Source organism: Myotis davidii, unplaced genomic scaffold (genome assembly GCF_000327345.1).
Source record: "Myotis davidii unplaced genomic scaffold, ASM32734v1 scaffold343, whole genome shotgun sequence".
In the NCBI taxonomy this organism is placed as follows: Eukaryota; Metazoa; Chordata; class Mammalia; order Chiroptera; family Vespertilionidae; genus Myotis; species Myotis davidii.
In genome coordinates this window covers 179490-190234 of record NW_006293809.1, presented here as the reverse complement: position 1 = coordinate 190234, position 10745 = coordinate 179490, and the positions used below count along the sequence as shown (strand labels likewise).

Sequence of the window (10745 nt, the reverse complement as noted above, 5' to 3'; positions counted from 1 at the left end):
GTCCCGGAAGTGTCCTCCTTTAGGAATATTCCACTCTTAGGACAAGATGGGGAGCTTAGAGGAGCTGAGGAGCTTAGAGGCCGTGTGGCTGGGTGGTGACCAGCACAGTAACCAGTCCAGGCACTGCCAGCCAGCTCATCGCCCCCCGCCCTGTGTCCTGCCTGTCAAAGCGGGAGCGACAGGGTGGCCATGTGACAGGGTTTGGAGGATTGTTATGAAATGACGCCTTTCAAGTGCCAAGCCCAACGCGGGACTCAATAGGACACTGGTGGTTTCCAAACCTTTCCAAAAACACTGCCTACCACCTGTCAGAATTCAATCTGAGACTCCGTTGCCCCTCACTGGCCCTCCCCCTTTGTAAAGTGTTCCTTTTAAGTCTGAAAAAAAACATGCAAGTCAAACAAAAAGGCAGTGGAAGTACTGTTCGTCCCCACTCCCATCCCCGTGACCTTAACACAATTCCCAGGGAAGCAAATAGCATTTAGTGAAACAGATTTCATTCCAAGGCCAACACTTCTGGGTTTTGGGGGCTGTGTTTTTTCAGCTCCAGCTGCAGTTTGGGACAAAGAGGGTGCTTTTTCCATCGGGAGTAAACACGAAATTCTTTTAACTTATAAATCGGAGTTTTGTACGGGGGGGCGGGGCGGGGGGGCAAAAATGAGTAGCTGTTGTGTGTGATTAAAACTCAGGGAAGATTCTGGGCAAACAGACCAGCAGCGTCTGGGCCCCTGGGGCCCCCGCAGAGGTCCAAGCTGCTCCTGAGCAGGCCGGGCAGGGCTGGGACGTGCCCTCTCTCCGGCCGGCACACCTGGTTGAATGTGGGGGCCTCTGCCGTGTGCACTGCTGCCCTGTACTGTTTCATTTTCACTCCAGGGGTCCTCCCCTACCTCTTGGGGATTCTGGGCTGTCACACTCGTCCCTTTGAAGTGCGGCTCTAAAAACACAGGGAGGAGGGCGTTCTGGCCTCTGCCAGGCCGTACCTAGAGCCCACCCAGATACTACCTGCCGAGAAGAGCTCTGAGGTCTGTCCAGGGCTTAAAGAAATCTCATAAAAAAAGGCAAGCTCCGTATTGGGCGTTTTCGTCTTTGTTGTCTAATCCAACGCTTTTGGCTTTTTTGTTTCTTCCAAACATTGCAGACCCCGAAGTTCTCCGTAGATGTTAGCAGACACCACGCGCAGTGAACTGCGTCTGTGCCAATCCCAGCCAGTGTGTATGGCCTGGAACTGGCCCTTCCTTTATCTGCGGGGATCGCAGGATAAATCTGATTCTGGAAGTACACGTGCCATCGCTTCTGCTCTGGTTTTTTGGGCCCCACGTGCTTGTTTCATAGTGATTTGCATGGTTGTCGAGTGCTCAGGCTGTGCACTCAGGCCACCTGAGTTCCAGTTGTGCGGCTTCGGGCTGGTTCCTCTGCCTGAGCTGGTTCCTCAGCCTGAGCCAGTTCCTCTGCCTGAGCTGGTGTTGCTCCTCTGGAAAGTGGAAAGAGCAACAGTATCTACTTCCAGGTTTGGGGAAGATGAAAGCAGACAGCGGATGGACAGAATCATGCGAGCACTACCTGGCCCAGAGAACGTGCTCAATATAGTGCAGTGATGGCGAACCTATGACACGCGTGTCAGAGGTGACACGCGAACTCATTTTTTTGGTTGATTTTTCTTTGTTAAATGGCATTTAAATATATAAAATAAATATCAAAAATATAAGTCTTTCTTTTACTATGGTTGCAAATATCAAAAAATTTCTATATGTGACACGGCACCCGAGTTAAGTTAGGGTTTTCCAAAATGCTGACACGCCAAGCTCAAAAGGTTCGCCATCACTGATATAGTGTCATCATTGCCCCCAGGCCTGAGCCCTAAGGCGTTAGTGCCTCTTGCAGATGGAACCACAGACCTGGGGGCTTAAAACAACACACATTTACTACTTTACTGTTCTGGGGCTCAGCAACCTAAACTGGGTCTCACAGAGTTAAAGTCAAGGTGCCGGCTGGGCTGGTTGCTCCTGGGGGCTGCAGGGGAAAGCCCACTTCCTGTCCAGAGGCCTGGCAGTCCTCGCTCTGTCCTGTCCTCAAGCCAGCAGGGAGCACCTTGCAGCCTCAGGCTCTGCTGCTGTCCTCACACCTGCCCTCTGGCCATCCTGCCTCCCTCGCAGGGACTCTTATGATCACATGGGTCCCACTCAGAGAGTCCAGGATGACCTGCCCATCTAAATCCTGAACCTAATCACACCTGCAAGATCCTCTTGTAAGGTGACAGTCTCAGCTTCTGGGGACTAGGACATCTTTGGAGCCATCATTCTGCCCATCCTACTAGTTCCCAGCCTTTCATTGTGTTAGTGGCTAAGTGGGCATTAATTAGCCTCCGCTCCCCAGGTAAGACCGAGGGTAGCCGGGCTCCCACTGCGGAGGGACGAGTGGAGCACTGTGTGATGTGGAAGCTGGTGACCACCGCTGACATCCCTGCTCCTGACCTGGAGGCTCCCCCTTCTTTGATTTGTGCACAGAACCCCAGCAAAACCACCACGACAGACAGCGACCTCAGCAAAACAGAGGAGAAAAAGCCAAGCAAGTCACAGCAGCTGAAGAAGGTTTTCCAAGAGTACGGAGCCGTCGGCGTGTCGGTGCACATTGGAATCTCACTAGTCTCCCTGGGCACGTTTTACATGGTTGTTTCGAGGTGAGATTGCCGACAGTAACAAACGTTCGTTTTCTACTGTCACGGAGGTTTTTTGGGAATAATTACTTTCTGTCCAAGACTTTTTATTCATCTAGCTATTGTCATCACATTTTTAAAAATAATGTAAATCTCAGAGCCAAATCGTTGTCTCCGTGTAACCCCTTGCTCTAATAATTGTTTTGTTTTTGCCTCTCTGCCCTCCAGTGGTGTGGACATGTCAGCCATCCTGCTTAAGCTCGGATTTAAGGAGTCATTGGTCCAGTCAAAAATGGCCGCGGGCACAAGCACCTTTGTGGTGGCCTACGCCATCCACAAGCTGTTTGCACCCGTCAGAATCAGCATCACCTTGGTTTCCGTGCCCTTGCTTGTCAGGTATTTTCGGAAAGTGGGATTTTTTAAACCTCCCCCTGCAAACCCTTGATGAGCTCTTCAACTGTGGGCCTGGAGACCCCTTTCTGTTAAATTACACAATTCGGATTGATTTTAGGATTGTAGGGGTTTGTTTGTTTGTTTCGGGGGCAGGGGCTACTTTCTATGTTCTCATGGATAAGTTTTACTTTTGCCAGCAAAATTCGCGTGTTTAAGTAATTGTAATTTGTCTTGCTTTATAAATTTTGTTAGGGCTACTCACCATAGGGCTTATATGCATTATCTAAAATGTCAGCAAAACATCACAAGTGAGTCGTCATCGTCAACTGTTAGCTTACTAGCTTACTTTAGAACTGTTCCTCTGAAAGATGGCCCTAGGGGTCCATCTTTGTTCACATTCTTAAAGAGCAACAATTCATTAAGCTAATTTTAAAATTCCCTTTCCTCCAGTATTTGTGGTCAGGCTGCCTGCGGTTTAATATGCAATATTCTGCAGAACAGCTGCCAGTGCTGCCATTAATGAAGCAGAATTGAAGACTTAACAATATGTAATAATCAGCATCAACACCTTTACATTCGTTACACTTGTCTGGGGGAAAGGAAAACAAGTATTTCCGGTGTGTTTCCTTAGTCCCCAAATCCCGTCAAATCCAGACAAGCCAGGGCCTAGCTCACGCTGTTTTTCTCAAATTTCATGAAAGTAGGTCAGGGTCATTTGTCTCTGTCCAGCAGTAATGGTGTCCTGTGGCTCCTGCAGCCCAGGTCCTCAGAGGATGTGGGCATGGCACATATGGAAAGCTGAGACAGTCCTGGCCTAACCCTGTATCTCAAACTCCAAACATTCCAGAACTGTCAGTGTTTACATTCTGTTGCTGCTTCTATTTTTCAACTATGTTAAAATTATGTACAGTAACAGATTTTGAATCTCGCTCTAGAAAAGGGTAGTAGCACTTGCTATACATGGAAGACAACTGTGAAATACAGGAGGCGGGGAGGGAAGGAATGTCTCCATTGCCTGCCCTGGAGGAGCCGGCCTGTGGGACTCAGCATCAGTCCACGCTGCTGCCCTCCAGGCTGCGCTCACACTGAGCCTGGCTCCACACTCTGGGAACCGCAGTCTAATCAGTTCTGCCCTGGTCAAGGGAGTTAGTTGTGTTTCTTTCTGGCTCCCCTTTTTGCCCCCCATCTCCCAGTTTGTTTCATTACACTTGGGACAATCAGAAAACTAAAGGTTCTATATAACCTGACAGTCCTGATTTTATGATCTGGCTGTTGACAATTCCCTAGTAATCCATGTCAGTCGCTTCAGTTTTACAAATGTCATTATGGGACGAATTCCCCATTTGTAAGATCTCTAGAGTGGATCATTTTGTTGTATTCCTTTCAAAGCAACTAGCTCAGTGCCAAAAGGTTTTACCAGTTTCAGGTTGAAACTGTCTTTCTGGGACATCCACACAGCGGATCGAGATGCCCGATACTGGTTCGAGGTCACTCTTCATGTGGATCAGACCAGCATTTTCTTTTTTTTTAGAGAATAGGATAGAAACATCAGTGAGAGAGAAACATGATTGGCTGCCTTCTGCATGCCCCCACCGGGGATTGAGCCCACAACCCAGGTATGTCCTGACAAGGAATCAAATCCGTGACCTTCTGGTTCATGGATTGATTCTCAACCACTGAGGCACACTGGCCTGGGAGACTAGCATTTTCATCTCATCTGTCTTTATTTAAACCATTGGCTTCGGGCGTCTAACCCCTTTCTATATCAAACAGATCCCTCGAAATGCCTATGCAAAAAAAAAAAAAAAACCTGACTGACTCCTGCAGATTTAAGGGCTTAAATTTTAAACTTTGATTCTGTGTTTGGAGTGACGGGAGTGGACTGAAAGGGCAAGCAATATAACTAATTATCACATCAAATAGCCATAGCGTCTCTTCTAAGCCCTGACTCCACTCCTCTCCCATGGCCAGTGGTCAGAACAGCAGAACCGAGAGGGTAAGGAAATTAAAGGATCATTATGTCAGCTTACCAGCAAGATCTACAAATGGCTTGTATTTTCACTGTTTTTATGTAACTAGAAATAAAACGGATGATCTATTTTTAACATGTAAAGCCATTGTTCACCTCTCATTTTTTTATCTAACAAAATGAGCAGCTTAAGTGCCGTGAAACAAACCTCTCTGTAGTTTATGAAACTTTGATTGCTCTTCTGGTGAGCAATAATTGATGCTGATTATGAAGCAGCACTGTGTGACTATAATGGCTATATTCTTGCTGTGTGCGATTCTGGTTGGGGAAACGGCCGAAGTTTAGCTACAGTAACAGGTAAAGTTAGTCACGTCATATTAACTAGCCGGGGTGGAGGGTACAGGAAGTATTACTACTTTGGAAAGTGGGTTCAGCTCAAAGCTCATTGGACACTGCAGTTGCGTTTTAAAGTTGCCATATCATCAACATTGATATGGAAGTGGGTATTGGCCACTTCCTTATATTTAGGACATTTTTGATATTTAGTCTCTTGCATTGAAAGTTGGCCATGAAAGCATATTTGTCTACTAATTCTCAGTAAGTTCAACACTTCCACCTTTTCCTTCGTCCTTGTCAAGTTGACCATCTTTGGTTGATGAGCAGATGACGTTGGCAGCTAGAAACAGATAGGTAACTCTGCATGTTAGGAGGCACATAGAACATGAGACCAAAAATGGGACAGACCTGCTTCTTGTGGCACCTGCTCATTTCCAGGCCAACAGTGAACAGGTGAAGTCACCCCCATACTCCAGACCATGTTTGTGTATTTGTTTCAAGTGTACACATATGCTGTAACTCCAGTGTAATAGAAAAATAAGCCCCGCAGGTGTGCCATGGAGCCAGGTGACCGGAGAGCACAGAAAGAAGCCTCCAGCTGTGTGGAAGGGGCTTCCACTGTTATAAGCCACAGTGAACAATGGTCAAGCCCAGATCCCTGTTTGGGGAGAATGAGAGATTCTGGTTAAGGGAACATTCCTTCACCAGAGAATCAAGACAGAGACCACACTTGGAAAGTCAGCTTGCAAAGAACCAGCTCACCCCGTGTATGGGCTCTTTGCCATCCTGCTGAGACCAGGTCAGACCCCGAGGTGGGCAGGCGGGGATGTGGATGCCCATGACTCCTCCCCCTGTCTCCTGACCACCTGCAGCACTGACTCAGAACCCTCCTCCACTCAGTCCCTGTGCCAGCCCGGGAGCACCCACTTCTGCTCAGTGACTGTCAGTCGAGTCCCCAGGACGAGGACCACCCACTGAGGAGTCCAGCTCCATGAGCTGGGCTGTCACCGAGCACTGCACTGCATGTCCACTGCCTAGAAAAGGAACTAACACTTCATGGACACACGGCACAGGTGAAGGATGGAGGGTGCACCATCTGCTACGCGGTCACAGCCATAACTCCCCACTCCCGTGCCATGTTTCCCACCATCCTCCTTCAGCAGCAGGGACTTCTCGCCACACCAGCCTCCAATCTTTAAATCCTCCATGTCCTTCAAGTCTCAGATGCCACCTGCTGGGCACCTCTCCCAACTCCTAATTACCCCATCACAATCTGTCCCCTCCCGCCCCCCACCCATGGTCAGTGGCCATTCTCCCAAGCTGTGTCCCCCACCACTGCAAGTAAGTGAGAGAATGGAGGTACCCCCAGTCCCAAGCCAAGCCCAGCACTGCTCAAAGGGTGCACTGTGAGCTCCTGGAAAACACTATAATTTCAAGGTTATACACGAGAACTTGAAAAAGAGTAACCATTTTGTATGTCTTAATGTATTTATAAAAACAATATATAAACCATGAAAAAACATTTTTTAAAAGTACTTAACATTTAGAACTGGCTGAGACACTTCTCAGCTGTGTTCCAAGCAAGTCCCATGATGGAGGAAGAGCCTGTGGCCCTGTTTCACACTCTCAGGCAGGATGAGTGTTTGAGGACTAGCTAACCGGCCCAACAGGGGAGACAGAGCATCCAGAAGGGACAAAGTCTATGCACATCTCTTTATTTTAACATTTAGAAGAATCACATATTCATTCTGACAACTTTACCAGGTGTGGCCACCCAGGAGGTTACACACCACGCAGGTACCTGGGAGGTTATTGCACAGCTCCTGAACTGATCGGGTCAGGACGAAGGGGCCACTCTGCCCACAGCCAACTCGGAGTTCACCTTCCACAAGGACCCTTAATCCACACGGGCTGCAGGGCGGCGGCACTCGCACCTTGCCTCTGGAGGATAAAACCAGTGAAGTGACCACGATTCTCGTGGCTACTTGCGCTTCCGTGTCACGTTTATTGAAGTGGAACCTTCTATACTTTTCCCTAGTGCTGCGCATTGCGAGCAGACAGTTGGTAGTAGATTATGTCAGGAGTGTGTTCTGACCACTGACACAGCAGCCCTGGCTCAGAGGCTCTCCCCCTGGAAGAGTCTTAAGATTGCTTGCTGGTTGATTCTTTGGATTTCTGGCTACTTGATGGTTTCGAGGAATTTGCTGTGATCCAGGGGTGTTCCAGTACTTCTTTCAGGGTCAGCCTTTGGTTGGGGTTATGCATCAACAGTCTTGAAATCAGGTCCCTGGCCCCCTCTCGTACAAAGTCAGGGAATGTGAATTCAACCTGGAGTAAAGTAAGTGACAGGCCGTCACAAAACGTGGTTTAGAGAGAACAGTACAAACATTCAGACCGTAGCCTCAAGGGAAGGCTGAGGAGGACAGAAAGGGCTCTAACAGAGGTGCTGGGCCCCTTCCCGTTGTGTCTTACCCGAGATATTCTTTTGTAGGTCTCTTGGTATGTGCTTGCCTCAAAAGGAGGCTTCCCAACCAAAAATTCATAGCAAAGAACTCCGAGGCTCCAGAGATCCACCTTCTCATCGTGCATTCGGCCTTCGATCATCTCCGGGGGCAGGTAGTCCAGGGTGCCACAGAGGGTGGTTCTCCTGGAAGAGGGAGGTGCAGGTTGCCGCGCTTGTTTCCGTGATCACAGCAGCTGCTAAAATCATCAACAACTACCCTACCATTGACCGAGTGCTCTTCCTAGGCCAGAGCCTGTGCTCTGAGACAGGTGCTGTTCTATATCCCCACTTTTTTTACAGGAAACAGCTTCAGAGAGCTGGATAAGATCACAAGGCTAACATCCAAGCCACACCCCAAATCTGTCCAACTCCAGGAACTCCTTAAATGATGTAAAAATAAGAAATTTTAAGTATCATTGCTATATAAAGGCAGCCATACAAAGTTCTCTGTAAATACAATGTAGCATTTCTTACATCACAGATATGCTAAGAAGCTTAAGAGAGGTGACATTGATGACAAGAAACTAAACTGTCCCACTGTGACAGCACATGCTGCCTTCTGATACAGCACTGGTACAAGAGACACTAAAATTGGAGGGCGGCCTATGAAGTATTCTTGTTAAAAATATTCTCCAGGCCCTTTGGCCCAATATCCAGCAAATACAGAGGATGAAAGACAAAACTAAGTGTCACCACATGCAGAAAAATCCATTTTAAGTTGTGGGGAAACTGGTCTAAGTTTAAACAAAAGAGACACAATCAAATATAATGCATGGTTCTTGGTTAGATTCTGATTTAAAAGAACAGCTGTAAAATTGGACAACTGGAAAAATCTGAACATGGACTAAATATTAGCTATTACCACGGTTATTAATTTTCTTAAAGAGTGATGATGGCTGAGACAGCATCCCTATTTTTAGATGATGCATACTGAAGTGCCCAAAGGACAAAGCATCATGATATATGCAACTCATTTTTGAAGGTTCATCAAAAAAGTCAACACAGCCCATATGGCAAAATGTTAACTGTTGAATGTAGGCTCTGGGCAGTGAGGTGAGCTACCAACTATCAATTCAGCATCTCTGTATGTTTCAGTGAGTTTCCAAAGGCTGGAAATAAGCTGGTGTGGCAGACAAACCTGGAGCAAAGACCGTGCTGATGTTTATTGCTTTATATGAATTATTCTTTGCCACAGAAAAGCTTTTGCTGGGTCATGCCTGGAGCCCAGGGAGCACACAAGTGTTCACTCAACTAAATGGTGACTGGAGACTAAGGAGCCAGCTCCCTAGACAGTCAACCCCTCTCATCACCACTGAGGTGCAGTAAACAGCACCCAATGACCTGGGAGCCGTTATGGTTATTACTGTTTGGGAGGTAGGGCAAAGTGACCAACATTTACACAAATGTCCTTTTCAGAAAAGAGTAAGTTATCTTTCCTGCCACAGTGATATCTTGGAATAGTTAAGGTATAGTTTTAGCCCTGTGATGCCACAAAGCCTACAATTCTTCATTGTTTGCCTCAGCAGGTGCCAACAGCGTCCAGTGGTGATAGGCAACCAGATTTTTTAAAAGCAGATTCGATGCATTGCTAGAAACAATTTACAAGTGGTGGGTAATAAAAACAAAGCTCACCCCATCCCATGGCACCTATTTAGGTTAGACATGTTCTTTTAAAAACTAGATTTTTTAAATTAAAAAAATAAAGTAAAACAGTTCTTTGAATTTTTTAAGTAATCAGGCTATAGCTTTTTAAGCCCTACCCCTAAGTGGACAAACTTCTATCAGTAAATATACGCTTGTAAATGTTCTACTTCACATGTGGTTTCAAAGGCTTATTTAAACCCAAATTAAATTTAAAAGAGTAGAGAACTTTGCTCTGGTTTGCAAAGTTCGGTTAAGATTTAAATTGTTTCCTTAGGTTGATCTCTCTGCTTTAATTTTAAGAGAAAACAAGAAAGGACTGTTCTGTTGATGACAGCAGACCAAAGAGCATCTTTAACCCCCACCCTGAAAGTTCCCTTCAGACCCATTTGGTTGTTGGCATTCCCGCAGAATTGTGCCCTCAGATCCAGACCTTGGCAGGTGCTGCCCCGCCCCCGAGAACCTGTCGTAGTATGTCAGGCGTACTCCCCTCTACACATCCTGTACCTCTTCTGTCATAGACGTGTTGTATCTGTTTACTTAACTCTCCCATTCGTTAGCCGTTAAGGACATAAACTGTCTTTAATCCCAGGCCGAGGACACAACCAATAGTCCAAGTGGTTGCAGAATTAAAATGTCCTGGGAGACACTATTTTACTCTCGGGGCCTAAATTACTCCAAAGTATTATGTCAGTTACCTGTCCCAATTCAGCACAACACCTATGCTTAGGTACTTTACTCTCTAGCTCATGCTTGGCCACTGGGGCTTTTGCTAACCCCAACAAGTTTCTCCTCAAGTTACATACCTGGAGGATGGGGCATGTACAGACCACCCAAAATCTGCAATCTTAAGCTCTCCAGTTGATCCAAGGAGCAGATTCTCTGGCTTGATGTCTCTATGAATCACTCTCTTTGAGTGGCAGTATGACAGGGCATTTGTCAATTCTGTGATGTACTATCAAAAAAAGTATTAAAATCGGTGTTTTAGATTTCATATAACAATTTTAGACATGTTTTCTGAAAGAAAACCCAACATAGACTTTTAACATGTTTTGTAGATTTTAAAGCAAAAACTAGAACCAACTGATGACTCAAAAAAAAAAAAATCAATTGAACCAAATTGGTGTTCAGCATGAAGTACAAGTTATTCAGCGTAAGGTTATTTATTTGCTAACACAGCAGATGGGACATCGAAAGACAGGAAGAACAGTGATGGGCTATAACTACATCCCCACATGACAAATTATGGC

At 46.5% G+C, this 10745-nt stretch overlaps 2 protein-coding genes across 2 annotated transcripts in view; one reads left to right on the top strand and one right to left on the bottom strand.

The window, feature by feature from the left end:
• The window catches only part of FAM210B (family with sequence similarity 210 member B), a gene marked incomplete at its 5' end in the record, with an annotated part of 7531 nt that extends 3987 nt beyond the window's left edge, over window positions 1–3544 (top strand). The window contains 2 exons of the mRNA XM_015566537.1: window positions 2505–2677; window positions 2882–3544. Of these exons, the coding sequence (XP_015422023.1) occupies window positions 2505–2677; window positions 2882–3098 (390 nt within the window). The remainder of the gene's footprint in view (window positions 1–2504; window positions 2678–2881) is intronic.
• Window positions 3545–6825: 3281 nt separating this feature from the next.
• Window positions 6826–10745, bottom strand: part of AURKA (aurora kinase A) — a 12229-nt gene continuing 8309 nt past the window's right edge. The window contains exons 7-9 of the mRNA XM_006767754.2: window positions 10302–10450; window positions 7824–7998; window positions 6826–7679 (exon numbers count right to left, since the gene is read on the bottom strand). Of these exons, the coding sequence (XP_006767817.1) occupies window positions 7494–7679; window positions 7824–7998; window positions 10302–10450 (510 nt within the window). The 3' untranslated portion in view covers window positions 6826–7493. The remainder of the gene's footprint in view (window positions 7680–7823; window positions 7999–10301; window positions 10451–10745) is intronic.